This window comes from Hypanus sabinus, unplaced genomic scaffold, assembly GCF_030144855.1.
Source record: "Hypanus sabinus isolate sHypSab1 unplaced genomic scaffold, sHypSab1.hap1 scaffold_313, whole genome shotgun sequence".
Classification (NCBI taxonomy): Eukaryota; Metazoa; Chordata; class Chondrichthyes; order Myliobatiformes; family Dasyatidae; genus Hypanus; species Hypanus sabinus.
This window is the reverse complement of record NW_026781225.1, coordinates 310,697-333,615: the sequence shown is the minus strand read 5'-3', so window position 1 is coordinate 333,615 and position 22,919 is coordinate 310,697. Positions and strand designations below refer to the sequence as shown.

The 22,919-nt window shown below is 48.7% G+C and overlaps 1 protein-coding gene across 1 annotated transcript in view; it reads left to right on the top strand.

Annotated features, from left to right (window-relative positions):
- The window catches only part of LOC132388387 (calcium-binding protein 2-like), a gene marked incomplete at its 5' end in the record, with an annotated part of 200,303 nt that extends 177,685 nt beyond the window's left edge, over positions 1–22,618 (top strand). The window contains 2 exons of the mRNA XM_059960732.1: positions 22,119–22,266; positions 22,401–22,618. Of these exons, the coding sequence (XP_059816715.1) occupies positions 22,119–22,266; positions 22,401–22,426 (174 nt within the window). The remainder of the gene's footprint in view (positions 1–22,118; positions 22,267–22,400) is intronic.
- Between the last annotated feature and the right edge of the window lie 301 nt (positions 22,619–22,919).

The following is a 22,919-nucleotide window of genomic DNA, read 5'->3' as shown; positions in this document are numbered from 1 at the left end:
AAAACTACACTAGACTGTGTGAGACAGAACAAGGCTACACTGACAATGTAATAGAACATAAAAACTTTACTAGACTGTGTGAGACAGCACTCGGCTGCAAAGACTACATAAATCAACATAAAAACTACAGTAGTCTGTGTGAGACAGTACAAGGCTACACTGACTACGTAAAACAACATAAAAACTGCTCTAGACTGTGTGAGACAGCACAAGGCTACACTGACTTCGTAGAACAACATAAAAACTACACTTGACAGTGTGAGACAGCAGAAGGCTAGACTGACTACGTCAAAGAACATAAAAACTACACTAGACTGTGTGAGACAGAACAAGGCTACACTGACTATGTAATAGAACATAAAAACTATACTAGACTGTGTGAGACAGCAGTCGGCTGCAAAGACTACATAAATCAACATAAAAACTACAGTAGTCTGTGTTAGACAGCACAAGGCTACACTGACTACGTAAATCAACATAAAAACTACACTAGACTGTGTGAGACAGCACAAGGCTACACTGACTACGTAAAACAACATAAAAACTACACTAGACTGTGTAAGACAGCACAAGGCTACACTGACTACGTAATACAACATTAAAACTACACAAGACTGTGTGAGACTGCACAAGCCTACACTGACTACGTAAAACAACATAAAAACTGCTCTAGACTGTGTGAGACAGCACCTGTCTACACTGACTACGTAATACAAAATAAAAACTACACTAGACTGTGTGAGACAGCACAAGGCTACACTGACTACGTAGAACAACATAAAAACTACACTTGACAGTGTGAGACAGCACCAGGCTACGCTGACTACGTAATACAAAAGAAAAACTACTCTAGACTGTGTGAGACAGCACAAGGCCACACTGACTACGTAAAACAACATAAAAACTACACTAGACTGTGTGAGACGGCACAAGGCTACACTGACTACGTAGAACAACATAAAAACTACACTTGACAGTGTGAGACAGCACAAGGCTACACTGACTACGTAATACAAAATAAAAACTACACTAGACTGTGTGAGACAGCACAAGGCTACACTGACTATGTAATAGAACATAAAAACTATACTAGACTGTGTGAGACAGCACAAGGCTACACTGACTACGTAAAACAACATAAAAACTGCTCTAGACTGTGTGAGACAGCACCAGGCTACACTGACTACGTAATACAAAATAAAAACTACACTAGACTGTGTGAGACAGCACAAGGCTACACTGACTACGTCAAAGAACATAAAAACTACACTAGACTGTGTGAGACAGAACAAGGCTACACTGACTATGTAATAGAACATAAAAACTATACTAGACTGTGTGAGACAGCACTCGGCTGCAAAGACTACAAAAATCAACATAAAAACTACAGTAGTCTGTGTGAGACAGTACAAGGCTACACTGACTACGTAAAACAATATAAAAACTACACTTGACAGTGTGAGACAGCACAAGGCTACACTGACTTCGTAAAACAATATAAAAACTACACTAGACTGTGTGAGACCGCACCAGGCTACGCTGACTACGTAATACAAAATAAAAACTACTCTAGACTGTGTGAGACTGCACAAGGCTACACTGACTATGTAATACAACATAAAAACTACACAAGACTGTGTGAGACTGCACAAGCCTACAATGACTACGTAAAACAACATAAAAACTACACGAGACTGTGTGAGACAGCACAAGGCTACACTGACTATGTGATACAATATAAAAACTACAGTAGACTGTGTGAGACAGCACAAAGCTACACTGACTACGTAATACAAAGTAAAAACTACACAAGACTGTGTGAGACAGCACAAGCCCAGACTGAGTACGTAAAACAACATAAAAACTACACTAGACTGTGTGAGACAGCACAAGGCTACACTGACTACGTAGAACAACATAAAAACTACACTTGACAGTGTGAGACAGCACAAGGCTACACTGACTATGTCAAAGAACATAAAAACTACACTAGACTGTGTGAGACAGAACAAGGCTACACTGACAATGTAATAGAACATAAAAACTTTACTAGACTGTGTGAGACAGCACTCGGCTGCAAAGACTACATAAATCAACATAAAAACTACAGTAGTCTGTGTGAGACAGTACAAGGCTACACTGACTACGTAAAACAACATAAAAACTGCTCTAGACTGTGTGAGACAGCACAAGGCTACACTGACTTCGTAGAACAACATAAAAACTACACTTGACAGTGTGAGACAGCAGAAGGCTAGACTGACTACGTCAAAGAACATAAAAACTACACTAGACTGTGTGAGACAGAACAAGGCTACACTGACTATGTAATAGAACATAAAAACTATACTAGACTGTGTGAGACAGCAGTCGGCTGCAAAGACTACATAAATCAACATAAAAACTACAGTAGTCTGTGTTAGACAGCACAAGGCTACACTGACTACGTAAATCAACATAAAAACTACAGTAGACTGTGTGAGACAGCACAAGGCTACACTGACTACGTAAAACAACATAAAAACTACACTAGACTGTGTAAGACAGCACAAGGCTACACTGACTACGTAATACAACATTAAAACTACACAAGACTGTGTGAGACTGCACAAGCCTACACTGACTACGTAAAACAACATAAAAACTGCTCTAGACTGTGTGAGACAGCACCTGTCTACACTGACTACGTAATACAAAATAAAAACTACACTAGACTGTGTGAGACAGCACAAGGCTACACTGACTACGTAGAACAACATAAAAACTACACTTGACAGTGTGAGACAGCACCAGGCTACGCTGACTACGTAATACAAAAGAAAAACTACTCTAGACTGTGTGAGACAGCACAAGGCCACACTGACTACGTAAAACAACATAAAAACTACACTAGACTGTGTGAGACGGCACAAGGCTACACTGACTACGTAGAACAACATAAAAACTACACTTGACAGTGTGAGACAGCACAAGGCTACACTGACTACGTAATACAAAATAAAAACTACACTAGACTGTGTGAGACAGCACAAGGCTACACTGACTATGTAATAGAACATAAAAACTATACTAGACTGTGTGAGACAGCACAAGGCTACACTGACTACGTAAAACAACATAAAAACTGCTCTAGACTGTGTGAGACAGCACCAGGCTACACTGACTACGTAATACAAAATAAAAACTACACTAGACTGTGTGAGACAGCACAAGGCTACACTGACTACGTCAAAGAACATAAAAACTACACTAGACTGTGTGAGACAGAACAAGGCTACACTGACTATGTAATAGAACATAAAAACTATACTAGACTGTGTGAGACAGCACTCGGCTGCAAAGACTACAAAAATCAACATAAAAACTACAGTAGTCTGTGTGAGACAGTACAAGGCTACACTGACTACGTAAAACAATATAAAAACTACACTTGACAGTGTGAGACAGCACAAGGCTACACTGACTTCGTAAAACAATATAAAAACTACACTAGACTGTGTGAGACCGCACCAGGCTACGCTGACTACGTAATACAAAATAAAAACTACTCTAGACTGTGTGAGACAGCACAAGGCCACACTGACTACGTAAAACAACATAAAAACTGCTCTAGACTGTGTGAGACAGCCAAAGCTACACTGACTACGTAAAACAACATAAAAACTACACTAGACTGTGTGAGACAGCACCAGGCTACACTGACTACGTAATACAAAATAAAAACTACACTAGACTGTGTGAGACAGCACAAGGCTACACTGACTACGTAGGACAACATAAAAACTGCTCTAGACTGTGTGAGACAGCACCAGGCTACACTGACTACGTAATACAAAATAAAAACTACACTAGACTGTGTGAGACAGCACAAGGCTACACTGACTACGTCAAAGAACATAAAAACTACACTAGACTGTGTGAGACAGAACAAGGCTACACTGACTATGTAATAGAACATAAAAACTATACTAGACTGTGTGAGACAGCACTAGGCTGCAAAGACTACATAAATCAACATAAAAACTACAGTAGTCTGTGTGAGACAGTACAAGGCTACACTGACTATGTAAAACAACATAAAAACCACTCTAGGCTGTGTGAGACTGCACAAGGCTACAGTGACTATGTAATACAACATTAAAACTACACAAGACTGTGTGAGACTGCACAAGGCTACACTGACTACGTAAAACAACATTAAAACTGCTCTAGACTGTGTGAGACAGCACCAGGCTACACTGACTACGTAATACAAAATACAAACTACACTAGACTGTGTGAGACAGCACAAGGCTACACTGACTACGTCAAAGAACATAAAAACTACACTAGACTGTGTGAGACAGAACAAGGCTACACTGACTATGTAATAGAACATAAAAACTATACTAGACTGTGTGAGACAGCACTCGGCTGCAAAGACTACATAAATCAACATAAAAACTACAGTAGTCTGTGTGAGACAGTACAAGGCTACACTGACTACGTAAAACAACATAAAAACCACTCTAGGCTGTGTGAGACTGCACAAGGCTACAGTGACTATGTAATACAACATTAAAACTACACAAGACTGTGTGAGACTGCACAAGCCTACACTGACTACGTAAAACAACATAAAAACCACACTAGACTGTATGAGACAGCACAAGGCTAGACTGACTATGTCATACAATATAAAAACTACACTAGACTGTGTGAGTCAGCACAAGGCTACACTGACTACATAAAACAACATAAAAACTACACTGGACTGTGTGAGACAGCACAAGGCTACACTGAGTACGTAAAACAACATAAAAACTACACTAGATTGTGTGAGAATGTACAAGGCTGCACTGACTACGTAAAACAACATAAAAACTACACTCGACAGTGTGAGACAGCACAAGGCTACACAGACTACGTAAAACAACATAAAAACTACACGAGACTGTGTGAGACAGCACAAGGCTACACTGACTAGGTAAAACTACTTCAAAACTACACTAGGCTGTGTGATTCAGCACAAGGTTACACTGACTACGTAAAACAACATAAAAACTACACGAGGCTGTGTGAGACAGCACAAGGCTACACTGACTACGTAAATCAAAACAAAAACTACACTAGTTTGTGTGAGACTGTACAAGGCTACACTGACCGTAAAACAACATAAAAACTACTCTAGGCTGTGTGATTGCACAAGGCTACACTGAATACATAAAACAACATAAAAACTATACTAGACTGTGTGAGACAGCACAAGGCTACACTGACTATGTAAAACAACATAAAATCTACACTAGACTGTGTAAGACAGCACAAGGCTACAGTGACTACAGAAAACAACATAAAAACTATACTAGACTGTGTGAGACAGCAGAAGGCTACACTGACTACGTAAAAGTGCATAAAAACTACACTAGACTGTGTGAGACAGAAGTAGGCCACACTGAGTACGTAAAACAACATCAAAACTACACTAGGCTGCGTGAGACAGCACAAGGTTACACTGACTACGTAAAACAACATAAAAACTACTCTAGGCTGTGTGAGACTGCACAAGGCTACACTGACTACGTAAAACAACATAAAAACTACACTAGACTGTGTGAGACAGCACAAGACTACACTGAGTATGTAATACAACATAAAAACTACACTAGTCTGTGTGAGAGAGCACATGGCTACACTGACTACGTAAAACAACATAAAAACTACTCTGGACTGTGTGAGACGGCACAAGACTACACTGACTACGTAAAACAACATAAAAACTACACTAGACTATGTAATACAACATAAAAACTACACTAGACTGTGTTAGACAGCACAAGGCTACACTGACTACGTAAATCAACATAAAAACTACACTAGACTGTGTGAGACAGCACAAGGCTACACTGACTACGTAGAACAATATAAAAACTACACTTGACAGTGTGAGACAGCACAAGGCTACACTGACTACGCAAAACAACATAAAAACTGCTCCAGACTGTGTGAGACAGCACCAGGCTACGCTGACTACGTAATACAAAATAAAAACTACTCTAGACTGTGTGAGACAGCACAAGGCCACACGGAGTACGTAAAACTACTTAAAAACTACACTTGACGGTGTGAGACAGCACAAGGCTACACTGACTACGTAAAACAACATAAAAACTGCTCTAGACTGTGTGAGACAGCCAAAGCTACACTGACTACGTAAAACAACATAAAAACTACACTAGACTGTGTGAGACAGCACCAGGCTACACTGACTACGTAATACAAAATAAAAACTACACTAGACTGTGTGAGACAGCACAAGGCTACACTGAGTATGGAATACAACATAAAAACTACACTAGACTGTGTGAGACAGCACAAGGCTACACTGACTACGTAAAACAACATAAAAACTACTCTGGACTGTGTGAGACGGCACAAGACTACACTGACTACGTAAAACAACATAAAAACTACACTAGACTATGTAATCCAACATAAAAACTACACTAGACTGTGTTAGACAGCACAAGGCTACACTGACTACGTAAATCAACATAAAAACTACACTAGACTGTGTGAGACAGCACAAGGCTACACTGACTACGTAGAACAATATAAAAACTACAGTTGACAGTGTGAGACAACACAAGGCTACACTGACTACGTAAAACAACATAAAAACTGCTCCAGACTGTGTGAGACAGCACCAGGCTACGCTGACTACGTAATACAAAAGAAAAACTACTCTAGACTGTGTGAGACAGCACAAGGCCACACTGACTACGTAATAGAACATAAAAACTATACTAGACTGTGTGAGACAGCACTAGGCTGCAAAGACTACATAAATCAACATAAAAACTACAGTAGTCTGTGTGAGACAGTACAAGGCTACACTGACTACGTAAAACAACATAAAAACTACTCTAGGCTGTGTGAGACTGCACAAGGCTACACTGACTATGTAATACAACATAAAAACTACACAAGACTGTGTGAGACTGCACAAGCCTACACTGACTACGTAAAACAACATAAAAACTACTCTGGACTGTGTGAGACAGCACAAGACTACACTGACTACGTAAAACAACATAAAAACTACACTAGACTATGTAATCCAACATAAAAACTACACTAGACTGTGTTAGACAGCACAAGGCTACACTGACTACGTAAATCAACATAAAAACTACACTAGACTGTGTGAGACAGCACAAGGCTACACTGACTACGTAGAACAATATAAAAACTACAGTTGACAGTGTGAGACAGCACCAGGCTACGCTGACTACGTAATACAAAAGAAAAACTACTCTAGACTGTGTGAGACCGCACAAGGCCACACTGACTACGTAATAGAACATAAAAACTATACTAGACTGTGTGAGACAGCACTAGGCTGCAAAGACTACATAAATCAACATAAAAACTACAGTAGTCTGTGTGAGACAGTACAAGGCTACACTGACTACGTTAAACAACATAAAAACTACTCTAGGCTGTGTGAGACTGCACAAGGCTACACTGACTATGTAATACAACATAAAAACTACACAAGACTGTGTGAGACTGCACAAGCCTACACTGACTACGTAAAACAACATAAAAACTACACGAGACTGTGTGAGAAAGCACAAGGCTACACTGACTATGGAAAACAACATAAAAACTACAGTAGACTGTGTGAGATAGCACAAGACTACACTGAGTATGGAATACAACATAAAAACTACACTATTCTGTGTGAGACAGCACAAGGCTACACTGACTACGTAAAACAACATAAAAACTACTCTGGACTGTGTGAGACGGCACAAGACTACACTGACTACGTAAAACAACATAAAAACTACACTAGACTATGTAATCCAACATAAAAACTACACTAGACTGTGTTAGACAGCACAAGGCTACACTGACTACGTAAATCAACATAAAAACTACACTAGACTGTGTGAGACAGCACAAGGCTACACTGACTACGTAGAACAATATAAAAACTACAGTTGACAGTGTGAGACAGCACCAGGCTACGCTGACTACGTAATACAAAAGAAAAACTACTCTAGACTGTATGAGACAGCACAAGGCCACACTGACTACGTAATAGAACATAAAAACTATACTAGACTGTGTGAGACAGCACTAGGCTGCAAAGACTACATAAATCAACATAAAAACTACAGTAGTCTGTGTGAGACAGTACAAGGCTACACTGACTACGTAAAACAACATAAAAACTACTCTAGGCTGTGTGAGACTGCACAAGGCTACACTGACTATGTAATACAACATAAAAACTACACAAGACTGTGTGAGACTGCACAAGCCTACACTGACTACGTAAAACAACATAAAAACTACACGAGACTGTGTGAGACAGCACAAGGCTACACTGACTATGTGATACAATATAAAAACTACACTAGACTGTGTGAGACAGCACAAAGCTACACTGACTACGTAATACAAAGTAAAAACTACACTAGGCTCTGTGAGACAGCAGAAGCCCACACTGAGTACGTAAAACAACATAAAAACTACACTAGACTGTGTGAGACAGCACAAGGCCACACTGACTACGTAGAACAACATAAAAACTACACTTGACAGTGTGAGACAGCACAAGGCTACACTGACTATGTCAAAGAACATAAAAACTACACTAGACTGTGTGAGACAGAACAAGGCTACACTGACAATGTAATAGAACATAAAAACTATACTAGACTGTGTGAGACAGCACTCGGCTGCAAAGACTACATAAATCAACATAAAAACTACAGTAGTCTGTGTGAGACAGTACAAGGCTACACTGACTACGTAAAACAACATAAAAACTGCTCTAGACTGTGTGAGACAGCACAAGGCTACACTGACTTCGTAGAACAACATAAAAACTACACTTGACAGTGTGAGACAGCAGAAGGCTAGACTGACTACGTCAAAGAACATAAAAACTACACTAGACTGTGTGAGACAGAACAAGGCTACACTGATTATGTAATAGAACATAAAAACTATACTAGACTGTGTGAGACAGCAGTCGGCTGCAAAGACTACATAAATCAACATAAAAACTACAGTAGTCTGTGTTAGACAGCACAAGGCTACACTGACTACGTAAATCAACATAAAAACTACACTAGACTGTGTGAGACAGCACAAGGCTACACTGACTACGTAAAACAACATAAAAACTACACTAGACTGTGTAAGACAGCACAAGGCTACAGTGACTATGTAATACAACATTAAAACTACACAAGACTGTGTGAGACTGCACAAGCCTACACTGACTACGTAAAACAACATAAAAACTGCTCTAGACTGTGTGAGACAGCACCTGTCTACACTGACTACGTAATACAAAATAAAAACTACACTAGACTGTGTGAGACAGCACAAGGCTACACTGACTACGTAGAACAACATAAAAACTACACTTGACAGTGTGAGACAGCACTCGGCTGCAAAGACTACATAAATCAACATAAAAACTACAGTAGTCTGTGTTAGACAGCACAAGGCTACACTGACTACGTAAATCAACATAAAAACTACACTGGACTGTGTGAGACAGCACAAGGCTACACTGACTAGGTAAAACAACATAAAAACTACTCTGGGCTGTGTGAGATAGCACTAGGCTACACTGACTACGTAAAACAACATAAAAACTATACTAGACTGTTTGAGACAGCACAAGGCTACACTGACTACGTAAATCAACATAAAAACTACACTAGACTGTGTGAGACAGCACAAGGCCACACTGACTACGTAAAACAACATAAAAACTACACTAGACTGTGTGAGACAGCACAAGTCTACATTGACTATGTAAAACAACATAAAAACTACACTGGACTGTGTGAGACAGCACAAGCCTACACTGACTACGTAAAACAACATAAAAACTACACGAGACTGTGTAAGACAGCACAAGTCTACATTGACTATGTAAAACAACATAAAAACTACACTGGACTGTGTGAGACAGCACAAGCCTACACTGACTACGTAAAACAACATAAAAACTACACGAGACTGTGTGAGACAGCACAAGGCTACACTGACTACGTAGAACAACATAAAAACTGCTCTAGACTGTGTGAGACAGCACCAGGTACACTGACTACGTAGAACAACATAAAAACTGCTCTAGACTGTGTGAGACAGCACCAGGTACACTGACTACGTAATACAAAATAAAAACTACACTAGACTGTGTGAGACAGCACAAGGCTACACTGACTACGTCAAAGAACATAAAAACTACCCTAGACTGTGTGAGACAGAACAAGGCTACACTGACTATGTAATAGAACATAAAAACTATACTAGACTGTGTGAGACAGCACTCGGCTGCAAAGACTACATAAATCAACATAAAAACTACAGTAGTCTGTGTGAGACAGTACAAGGCTACACTGACTACGTAAAACAACATAAAAACTGCTCTAGACTGTGTGAGACAGCACAAGGCTACACTGACTTCGTAGGAGAACATAAAAACTACACTTGACAGTGTGAGACAGCAGAAGGCTAGACTGACTACGTCAAAGAACATAAAAACTACACTAGACTGTGTGAGACAGAACAAGGCTACACTGATTATGTAATAGAACATAAAAACTATACTAGACTGTGTGAGACAGCAGTCGGCTGCAAAGACTACATAAATCAACATAAAAACTACAGTAGTCTGTGTTAGACAGCACAAGGCTACACTGACTACGTAAATCAACATAAAAACTACACTAGACTGTGTGAGACAGCACAAGGCTACACTGACTACGTAAAACAACATAAAAACTACACTAGACTGTGTAAGACAGCACAAGGCTACACTGACTACGTAAAACAACATAAAAACTGCTCTAGACTGTGTGAGACAGCACCTGTCTACACTGACTACGTAATACAAAATAAAAACTACACTAGACTGTGTGAGACAGCACAAGGCTACACTGACTACGTAGAACAACATAAAAACTACACTTGACAGTGTGAGACAGCACTCGGCTGCAAAGACTACATAAATCAACATAAAAACTACAGTAGTCTGTGTTAGACAGCACAAGGCTACACTGACTACGTAAATCAACATAAAAACTACACTGGACTGTGTGAGACAGAACAAGGCTACACTGACTAGGTAAAACAACATAAAAACTACTCTGGGCTGTGTGAGATAGCACTAGGCTACACTGACTACGTAAAACAACATAAAAACTATACTAGACTGTTTGAGACAGCACAAGGCTACACTGACTACGTAAATCAACTTAAAAACTACACTAGACTGTGTGAGACAGCACAAGGCTACACTGACTACGTAAAACAACATTAAAACTACACTTGACTGTGTGAGACAGCACAAGGCCACACTGACTACGTAAAACAACATAAAAACTACACTAGACTGTGTAAGACAGCACAAGGCTACATTGACTATGTAAAACAACATAAAAACTACACTAGACTGTGTGAGACAGCACAAGCCTACACTGACTACGTAAAACAACATAAAAACTACACGAGACTGTGTGAGACAGCACAAGGCTACACTGACTACGTAGAACAACATAAAAACTGCTCTAGACTGTGTGAGACAGCACCAGGTACACTGACTACGTAGAACAACATAAAAACTGCTCTAGACTGTGTGAGACAGCACCAGGTACACTGACTACGTAATACAAAATAAAAACTACACTAGACTGTGTGAGACAGCACAAGGCTACACTGACTACGTCAAAGAACATAAAAACTACCCTAGACTGTGTGAGACAGAACAAGGCTACACTGACTATGTAATAGAACAGAAAAACTATACTAGACTGTGTGAGACAGCACTCGGCTGCAAAGACTACATAAATCAACATAAAAACTACAGTAGTCTGTATGAGACAGTACAAGGCTACACTGACTACGTAAAACAACATAAAAACTACTCTAGACTGTGTGAGACTGCACAAGGCTACACTGACTATGTAATACAACATAAAAACTACACAAGACTGTGTGAGACTGCACAAGCCTACACTGACTACGTAAAACAACATAAAAACTACACGAGACTGTGTGAGACAGCACAAGGCTACACTGACTATGTCATACTATATAAAAACTACACTAGACTGTGTGACACAGCACAAGGCTACACTGACTAGGTAAAACAACATAAAAACTACTCTGGGCTGTGTGAGATAGCACTAGGCTACACTGACTACGTAAAACAACATAAAAACTATACTAGACTGTTTGAGACAGCACAAGGCTACACTGACTACGTAAATCAACATAAAAACTACACTAGACTGTGTGAGACAGCACAAGGCCACACTGACTACGTAAAACAACATAAAAACTACACTAGACTGTGTGAGACAGCACAAGTCTACATTGACTATGTAAAACAACATAAAAACTACACTGGACTGTGTGAGACAGCACAAGCCTACACTGACTACGTAAAACAACATAAAAACTACACGAGACTGTGTAAGACAGCACAAGTCTACATTGACTATGTAAAACAACATAAAAACTACACTGGACTGTGTGAGACAGCACAAGCCTACACTGACTACGTAAAACAACATAAAAACTACACGAGACTGTGTGAGACAGCACAAGGCTACACTGACTACGTAGAACAACATAAAAACTGCTCTAGACTGTGTGAGACAGCACCAGGTACACTGACTACGTAGAACAACATAAAAACTGCTCTAGACTGTGTGAGACAGCACCAGGTACACTGACTACTTAATACAAAATAAAAACTACACTAGACTGTGTGAGACAGCACAAGGCTACACTGACTACGTCAAAGAACATAAAAACTACCCTAGACTGTGTGAGACAGAACAAGGCTACACTGACTATGTAATAGAACATAAAAACTATACTAGACTGTGTGAGACAGCACTCGGCTGCAAAGACTACATAAATCAACATAAAAACTACAGTAGTCTGTGTGAGACAGTACAAGGCTACACTGACTACGTAAAACAACATAAAAACTGCTCTAGACTGTGTGAGACAGCACAAGGCTACACTGACTTCGTAGGAGAACATAAAAACTACACTTGACAGTGTGAGACAGCAGAAGGCTAGACTGACTACGTCAAAGAACATAAAAACTACACTAGACTGTGTGAGACAGAACAAGGCTACACTGATTATGTAATAGAACATAAAAACTATACTAGACTGTGTGAGACAGCAGTCGGCTGCAAAGACTACATAAATCAACATAAAAACTACAGTAGTCTGTGTTAGACAGCACAAGGCTACACTGACTACGTAAATCAACATAAAAACTACACTAGACTGTGTGAGACAGCACAAGGCTACACTGACTACGTAAAACAACATAAAAACTACACTAGACTGTGTAAGACAGCACAAGGCTACACTGACTACGTAAAACAACATAAAAACTGCTCTAGACTGTGTGAGACAGCACCTGTCTACACTGACTACGTAATACAAAATAAAAACTACACTAGACTGTGTGAGACAGCACAAGGCTACACTGACTACGTAGAACAACATAAAAACTACACTTGACAGTGTGAGACAGCACTCGGCTGCAAAGACTACATAAATCAACATAAAAACTACAGTAGTCTGTGTTAGACAGCACAAGGCTACACTGACTACGTAAATCAACATAAAAACTACACTGGACTGTGTGAGACAGCACAAGGCTACACTGACTAGGTAAAACAACATAAAAACTACTCTGGGCTGTGTGAGATAGCACTAGGCTACACTGACTACGTAAAACAACATAAAAACTATACTAGACTGTTTGAGACAGCACAAGGCTACACTGACTACGTAAATCAACATAAAAACTACACTAGACTGTGTGAGACAGCACAAGGCCACACTGACTACGTAAAACAACATAAAAACTACACTAGACTGTGTGAGACAGCACAAGGCCACACTGACTACGTAAAACAACATAAAAACTACACTAGACTGTGTAAGACAGCACAAGGCTACATTGACTATGTAAAACAACATAAAAACTACACTAGACTGTGTGAGACAGCACAAGCCTACACTGACTACGTAAAACAACATAAAAACTACACGAGACTGTGTGAGACAGCACAAGGCTACACTGACTACGTAGAACAACATAAAAACTGCTCTAGACTGTGTGAGACAGCACCAGGTACACTGACTACGTAGAACAACATAAAAACTGCTCTAGACTGTGTGAGACAGCACCAGGTACACTGACTACGTAATACAAAATAAAAACTACACTAGACTGTGTGAGACAGCACAAGGCTACACTGACTACGTCAAAGAACATAAAAACTACCCTAGACTGTGTGAGACAGAACAAGGCTACACTGACTATGTAATAGAACAGAAAAACTATACTAGACTGTGTGAGACAGCACTCGGCTGCAAAGACTACATAAATCAACATAAAAACTACAGTAGTCTGTATGAGACAGTACAAGGCTACACTGACTACGTAAAACAACATAAAAACTACTCTAGACTGTGTGAGACTGCACAAGGCTACACTGACTATGTAATACAACATAAAAACTACACAAGACTGTGTGAGACTGCACAAGCCTACACTGACTACGTAAAACAACATAAAAACTACACGAGACTGTGTGAGACAGCACAAGGCTACACTGACTATGTCATACAATATAAAAACTACACTAGACTGTGTGAGACAGCACAAGGCTACACTGACTACGTAAAACAACATAAAAACTACACTAGACTACAGACCTGCACAGGACTACATGAAGTGCACAACAGAGTGCTGTAACTATTAAACAAGACAATAGGCACAGTAGAGGAGAAATTAAAATGTAATAATAAATGATGTCGATGTCATACCAGGGTCTGGGTATTGAGGAGTCTGATAGCTTGGGGGAAGAAACTGCTACACAGTCTGGTCGTGAGAGCCCGATTGCTTCGGGGCCTTTTACCAGATGGCGGGGGGAGAAGAGTTTGTATGAGGGGTGCGTGGGGTCCTTCATAATGCTGTTTGCTTTGCGGATGCAGCGTGTCGTGTAAATGTCCGTGATGGCGGGAAGAGAGACCCCGATGATCTTCTCAGCTGACCTCACTGTCCGCTGCAATTTCCGAACCGGGCAGTGATGCAGCTGCTCAGGATGCTCTCAGTACAACCCCTGTAGAATGTGATGAGGGTGAGGGGTGGGAGATGGACTTTCCTCAGCCTTCGCAGAAAGTAGAGACGCTGCTGGGCTTTCTTTGCTATGGAGCTGGTGTTGAGGGACCAGGTGAGTTTCTCCGCCAGGTGAATGCGAGGAAATTTGGTGCTCTTTACGATCTCTACCGAGGACCCGTCACTGGTCAGTGGTGAGTGGTCGCTCCGTGCCTGCCTGAAGTCAACAACAATTTCATTTGACTTGTTGACATTCAGAGTCAGGTTGTCGGCTCTCCACCGGTCTGTTAACACACTTTCCTGGAGGCGTGGTGAAAGAGGTTGGGGGACTCTTAAGGTGCTTTGTCATTGTCCCAGGCACAGAGGCCAGATCATTCCGCTGTGCGCCAAGGTAGAACACAGTAACGGGATGCAGAACAGATTGTAGCAGCTACCGAGAGTGAGGGAGAGAGTGCGGCGTGGGCGGGCGAGATGGAAAGCCTCAGCGAGGCAGACTGCGCTGTACCGCGCCAGCGAGCAGTTCCAGCGGGGTAGGAGCCTGGCGGCCCGCGGTTCCTGGTCTTTGCGCCTTCAGTGCGGTGGGGAGGGAGGAGTTTTTGACATGGTTTGCTCTGCCAGGGAAGTGAGAGGAGGAAATAGTATCCGTGGGGGGAGGCAGGAGGGTGATGGGGCGGTGAGTGATGCCGGGGGGGGGTAGTTTGGTGGCAGGGTGAGGGGGGTGGGATATGAAGAGCAGTATTGAGAGGGAGGAAGGAGGGGAGAGGGAGTGGGGGGGCAAAGGAAGGGGCAGATAGGGGAGAGTGAGGGAGGATGGCCGAGAGAGCTGGGAGGGAGGGCAGAAAGGAGGGAGGCTGGGGAGGGAGGGGGGAGAGGGCGAAGAGGAAGAGGAGGGAGGAAGGGATGGAGGGAGAGTCACATGGAGAGAGGGCAGAGGTGCAGATGGAAGGAGGGAGTGATGGGGAGGGGGAGGGACGTTAGGGACATAGGAGGGGAGGAAAGCCGACGGTGGGGGAGTGAGGATGGAGGGATGTTGGTAGGGAGGGATAGAGGGATGGGATGAAAGGAGTGAGAAAAGGGTGGGGTTAGACGGGAGGATGGGGGAAGAAGGAGCTACGGATGGGAGGGAGAGGGAAGGAGGGGAAAGAGTGAGGATGGGTAGAGGAAGGGAGGGGTACGGCGGAGTCAGGTGGAAGAAAGGGGGGTGATGGATGGAGGGATAAAAGGAAGCTGCTTCGGATGGCAGGGGAGGGGTGGATAGGAGGGAGGAGGGAATGAGGGATAGACTGAGGGAGGGGCAGGGGAGGGGTGGTTAGGAGGGAGGGAGGAGTGAGGGATAGACTGAGGGAGGGGCCGGGAGGGGTGGATAGGAGGGAGGGAGGAGGGAGCAGAGGACGTAGATATGGGAGGGATTGAGGGAGGGGCCAGGGAGGGGTAGATAGGAGGGATGGAGTAGGGAGTGAGGGATAGACTGAGGGAGGGGCCGGGGAGGGGTGGATAGGAGGGAGGGAGGAGGGAGGGAGGGATAGACTGAGGGAGGGGCCAGGGTGGGGTGGATAGGAGGGAGGGAGGGAGTGAGGGATAGACTGAGGGAGGGGCCGGGGAGGGGTGGATAGGAGGGAGGGAGGAGGGAGTGAGGGATAGACTGAGGGAGGGGCCGGGGAGGGGTGGATAGGAGGGAGGGAGGAGGGAGTGAGGGATAGACCGAGGGGCCGGGGAGGGGTGGATAGGAGGGAGTGAGGGATAGACTGAGGGAGGGGACGGGGAGGGGTGGATAGGAGGGAGGGAGGAGGGAGTGAGGGATAGACTGAGGGAGGGGCCGGGGAGGGGTGGATAGGAGGGAGGGAGGAGGAAGTGAGGGATAGACTGAGGGGGGGGCCGGGGAGGGGTGGATAGGAGGGAGGGAGGAGGGAGTGAGGGATAGACTGTGAGGGGCCGGGGAGGGGTGGATAGGAGGGAGTGAGGAGGGAGTGAGGGATAGACTGAGGGGGGGGGCCGGGGAGGGGTGGATAGGAGGGAGTGAGGGATAGACTGAGGGAGGGGCCGGGGAGGGGTGGATAGGAGGGAGGGAGTGAGGGATAGACTGAGGCAGGGGCTGGGGAGGGGTGGATAGGAGGGAGGGAGGAGGGAGTGAGGGATAGACTGAGGGAGGGGCCGGGGAGGGGTGGATAGGAGGGAGTGAGGAGGAAGTGAGGGATAGACTGAGGGGGGGCCGGGGAGGGGTGGATAGGAGGGAGTGAGTGAGGGATAGACTGAGGGAGGGGCCGGGGAGGGGTGGATAGGAGGGAGGGAGTGAGGGATATACTGAGGGGGGGGGTCGGGGAGGGGTGGATAGGAGAGAGGGAGGAGGGAGGGAGGGATAGACTGAGGGAGGGGCCAGGGTGGGGTGGATAGGAGGGAGGGAGGAGGGAGTGAGGGATAGACTGAGGGAGGGGCCGGGGAGGGGTGGATAGGAGGGAGGGAGGAGGGAGGGATAGACTGAGGGAGGGGCCAGGGTGGGGTGGATAGGAGGGAGGGAGGAGTGAGGGATAGACTGAGGGAGGGGCCGGGGAGGGGTGGATAGGAGGGAGGGAGGAGGGAGGGAGGGATAGACTGAGGGAGGGGCCAGGGTGGGGTGGATAGGAGGGAGGGAGGAGTGAGCGATAGACTGAGGGAGGGGCCGGGGAGGGGTGGATAGGAGGGAGGGAGGAGGGAGTGAGGGATAGACTGAGGGAGGGGCCGGGGAGGGGTGGATAGGAGGGAGGGAGGAGGGAGTGAGGGATAGACTGCGAGGGGCCGGGGAGGGGTGGATAGGAGGGAGGGAGGAGGGAGGGATAGACTGAGGGAGGGGCCAGGGTGGGGTGGATAGGAGGGAGGGAGGAGTGAGGGATAGACTGAGGGAGGGGCCGGGGAGGGGTGGATAGGAGGGAGGGAGGAGGGAGGGAGGGATAGACTGAGGGAGGGGACAGGGTGGGGTGGATAGGAGGGAGGGAGGAGTGAGCGATAGACTGAGGGAGGGGCCGGGGAGGGGTGGATAGGAGGGAGGGAGGAGGGAGTGAGGGATAGACTGAGGGAGGGGCCGGGGAGGGGTGGATAGGAGGGAGGGAGGAGGGAGTGAGGGATAGACTGCGAGGGGCCGGGGAGGGGTGGATAGGAGGGAGTGAGGGATAGACTGAGGCAGGGGCCGGGGAGGGGTGGATAGGAGGGAGGGAGGAGGGAGTGAGGGATAGACTGCGAGGGGCCGGGGAGGGGTGGATAGGAGGGAGTGAGGGATAGACTGAGCGAGGGGCCGGGGAGGGGTGGATAGGGGGGAGTGAGGGATAGACTGAGGGAGGGGTCGGGGAGGGGCGGATAGGAGGGAGGGATAGACTGAGGGAGGGGCCGGGGAGGGGTGGATAGGAGTGAGGGATAGACTGAGCGAGGGGCCGGGGAGGGGTGGATAGGGGGGAGTGAGGGATAGACTGAGGGAGGGGCCGGGGAGGGGCGGATAGGAGGGAGTGAGGGATAGACTGAGGGAGGGGCCGGGGAGGGGTGGATAGGAGGGAGGGAGGAGGGAGTGAGGGATAGACTGAGTGAGGGGCCGGGGAGGGGTGGATAGGAGGGAGTGAGGAGGGAGTGAGGGATAGACTGAGGGAGGGGTGGGGAGGGGTGGATAGGAGGGAGTGAGGAGGAAGTGAGGGATAGACTGAGGGGGGGGGCCGGGGAGGGGTGGATAGGAGGGAGTGAGTGAGGGATAGACTGAGGGGGGGGGCCGGGGAGGGGTGGATAGGAGGGAGTGAGGGATAGACTGAGGGAGGGGCCGGGGAGGGGTGGATAGGAGGGAGGAGGGAGTGAGGGATAGACTGAGGGAGGGGCCGGGGAGGGGTGGATAGGAGGGAGTGAGGAGGAAGTGAGGGATAGACTGAGGGGGGGGCCGGGGAGGGGTGGATAGGAGGGAGTGAGGAGGGAGTGAGGGATAGACTGAGGGGGGGGCCGGGGAGGGGTGGATAGGAGGGAGTGAGGGATAGACTGAGGGAGGGGCCGGGGAGGGGTGGATAGGAGGGAGGAGGGAGTGTGGATAGACTGAGGGAGGGGCCGGGGAGGGGTGGATAGGAGGGAGGAGGGAGTGAGGGATAGACTGAGGGAGGGGCCGGGGAGGGGTGGATAGGAGGGAGTGAGGAGGAAGTGAGGGATAGACTGAGGGGGGGGGCCGGGGAGGGGTGGATAGGAGGGAGTGAGTGAGGGATAGACTGAGGGAGGGGCCGGGGAGGGGTGGATAGGAGGGAGGGAGTGAGGGATATACTGAGGGGGGGGGTCGGGGAGGGGTGGATAGGAGGGAGGGAGGAGGGAGGGAGGGATAGACTGAGGGAGGGGCCAGGGTGGGGTGGATAGGAGGGAGGGAGGAGGGAGTGAGGGATAGACTGAGGGAGGGGCCGGGGAGGGGTGGATAGGAGGGAGGGAGGAGGGAGGGAGGGATAGACTGAGGGAGGGGCCAGGGTGGGGTGGATAGGAGGGAGGGAGGAGGGAGTGAGGGATAGACTGCGAGGGGCCGGGGAGGGGTGGATAGGAGGGAGTGAGGGATAGACTGAGGGAGGGGCCGGGGAGGGGTGGATAGGAGTGAGGGATAGACTGAGCGAGGGGCCGGGGAGGGGTGGATAGGGGGGAGTGAGGGATAGACTGAGGGAGGGGCCGGGGAGGGGCGGATAGGAGGGAGTGAGGGATAGACTGAGGGAGGGGCCGGGGAGGGGTGGATAGGAGGGAGGGAGGAGGGAGTGAGGGATAGACTGAGTGAGGGGCCGGGGAGGGGTGGATAGGAGGGAGTGAGGGATAGACTGAGGTGGGGGCCGGGGAGGGGTGGATAGGAGGGAGTGAGGGATAGACTGAGCGAGGGGCCGGGGAGGGGTGGATAGGGGGGAGGGAGGAGGGAGTGAGGGATAGACAGGGAGGAGCCGGGGAGGGGCGGATAGGAGGGAGTGAGGGATAGACTGAGTGTGTGGCCGGGGAGGGGTGGATAGGAGGGAGTGAGGGATAGACTGAGGGAGGGGCCGGGGAGGGGTGGATAGGAGGGAGCGAGGAGGGAGTGAGGGATAGACTGAGGGAGGGGCCGGGGAGGGGTGGATAGGAGGGAGGGAGGAGGGAGTGAGGGATAGACTGAGGGAGGGGTGGATAGGAGGGAGGGAGGAGGAAGTGAGGGATAGACTGAGGGGGGGGGCCGGGGAGGGGTGGATAGGAGGGAGTGAGGAGGGAGTGAGGGATAGACTGAGGGAGGGGCCGGGGAGGGGTGGATAGGAGGGAGGGAGGAGGGAGTGAGGGATAGACTGAGGGAGGGGTGGATAGGAGGGAGGGAGGAGGAAGTGAGGGATAGACTGAGGGGGGGGGCCGGGGAGGGGTGGATAGGAGGGAGTGAGGAGGGAGTGAGGGATAGACTGAGGGAAGGGCCGGGGAGGGGTGGATAGGAGGGATTGACTGAGGGAGGGGCCGGGGAGGGGTGGATAGGGGGGAGGGAGGAGGGAGTGAGGGATAGACTGAGGGAGGGGCCGGGGAGTGGTGGATAGGAGGGAGTGTGGGATAGACTGAGGGAGGGGCCGGGGAGGGGTGGATAGGGGGGAGGGAGGAGGGAGTGAGGGATAGACTGAGGGAGGGGCAGGGGAGGGGTGGATAGGAGGGAGGGAGGAGTGAGGGATAGACTGAGGGAGGGGCAGGGGAGGGGTGGATAGGAGGGAGGGAGTGAGGGATAGACTGAGGGAGGGGCCGGGGAGGGGTGGATAGGAGGGTGGGAGGAGGGAGCAGAGGACGTAGATATGGGAGGGATAGACTGAGGGAGGGGCCGGGGACGGGTGGATAGGAGGGAGTGAGGGATAGACTGAGGGGGGGGGTGCCGGGGAGGGGTGGATAGGAGGGAGTGAGGAGGGAGTGAGGGATAGACTGCGGGAGGGGCCGGGGAGGGGTGGATAGGGGGGAGGGAGGAGGGAGTGAGGGATAGACTGCGGGAGGGGCCGGGGAGGGGTGGTTAGGAGGGAGGGAGGGAGTGAGGGATAGACTGAGGGAGGGGCCGGGGAGGGGTGGATAGGAGGGATAGGCTGAGGGAGGGGCCGGGGAGGGGTGGATAGGGGGGAGGGAGGAGGGAGTGAGGGATAGACTGTGGGAGTGGCCGGGGAGGGGTGGATAGGGGGGAGGGAGGAGGGAGTGAGGGATAGACTGCGGGAGGGGCCGGGGAGGGGTGGTTAGGAGGGAGGGAGGGAGTGAGGGATAGACTGCGGGAGGGGCCGGGGAGGGGTGGATAGGGGGGAGGGAGGAGGGAGTGAGGGATAGACTGCGGGAGGGGCCGGGGAGGTGTGGTTAGGAGGGAGGGAGGGAGTGAGGGATAGACTGAGGGAGGGGCCGGGGAGGGGTGGATAGGAGGGATAGGCTGAGGGAGGGGCCGGGGAGGGGTGGATAGGGGGGAGGGAGGAGGGAGTGAGGGATAGACTGAGGGAGGGGCCGGGGAGGGGTGGATAGGGGGGAGGGAGGAGGGAGTGAGGGATAGACTGTGGGAGTGGCCGGGGAGGGGTGGATAGGGGGGAGGGAGGAGGGAGTGGGGGATAGACTGCGGGAGGGGCCGGGGAGGGGTGGATAGGGGGGAGGGAGGAGGGAGTGAGGGATAGACTGTGGGAGTGGCCGGGGAGGGGTGGATAGGGGGGAGGGAGGAGGGAGTGAGGGATAGACTGAGGGAGGGGCCGGGGAGGGGTGGTTAGGAGGGAGGGAGGGAGTGAGGGATAGACTGAGGGAGGGGCCGGGGAGGGGTGGTTAGGAGGGAGGGAGGGAGTGAGGGATAGACTGAGGGAGGGGCCGGGGAGGGGTGGTTAGGAGGGAGGGAGGGAGGGAGTGAGGGATAGGCTGAGGGAGGGGCCGGGGAGGGGTGGATAGGAGGGATAGGCTGAGGGAGGGGCCGGGACGCAGGCGCACCTACACCACCTTGCCGTTCTTCCCCTCCGCCTCCCTCCCGCAGTTCGACGCGGACCGGGACGGACGCATCAGCCGCGCCGAGCTACGGGACGCAGTCCGGACGCTGATGGAGGAGCAGCCCCACTCCAAGGAGCTGGAGGAGATGCTGCGGGAGGTCGACCTCAACCGGGACGGCCTGGTGGACTTCGAAGGTGAGCGGCGAAGCGGGGCGGGAGCGCCCGGCGGACGGTGGGGAGGGTCGCTCCTTCAGTGCGGGGAGGAGGGGGTCGGTGGCAAGGACGGAGTTGGAAACGAGTGCCGACGCGATCTTTTAATTCCTCTCCAGAGTTCATCCAAATGATGTCCAACTAGACCCGCTTGCTGGCGCGGTTGGGCCAGTCGGTCAGAGTGGATCGGAGCCCGCGTAATGGCAGGAGGAACGAGGGAAATCATCCTTCGTGGGAAGCGCTCTTTGAAGAGAGTGGTCTCCCTCCATTTCTCTCTCACTCTGTCTCTCACTCGATATATAGCCTCTCTCTCCATTCCCTCCACCCCACTCAGAGAAGGTGAGTTACCATCCGGGACCCGGTTCGGAGACGGTGCGGTACCATCGGGGACCCGGTTCGGAGAGGGTGTGGTACCGGTTCGGGGAGGGTGTGGTACCGGTTCGGGGAGGGTGTGGTACCATCTGGGACCCGGTTCGGAGACGGTGCGGTACCATCTGGGACCCGGTTCGGAGACGGTGCGGTACCATCTGGGACCCGGTTCGGAGAGGGTGCGGTACCATCCGGGACCCGGTTCGGAGAGGGTGCGGTACCATTTGGGACCCGGTTCGGAGACGGTGCGGTACCATCGGGGACCCGGT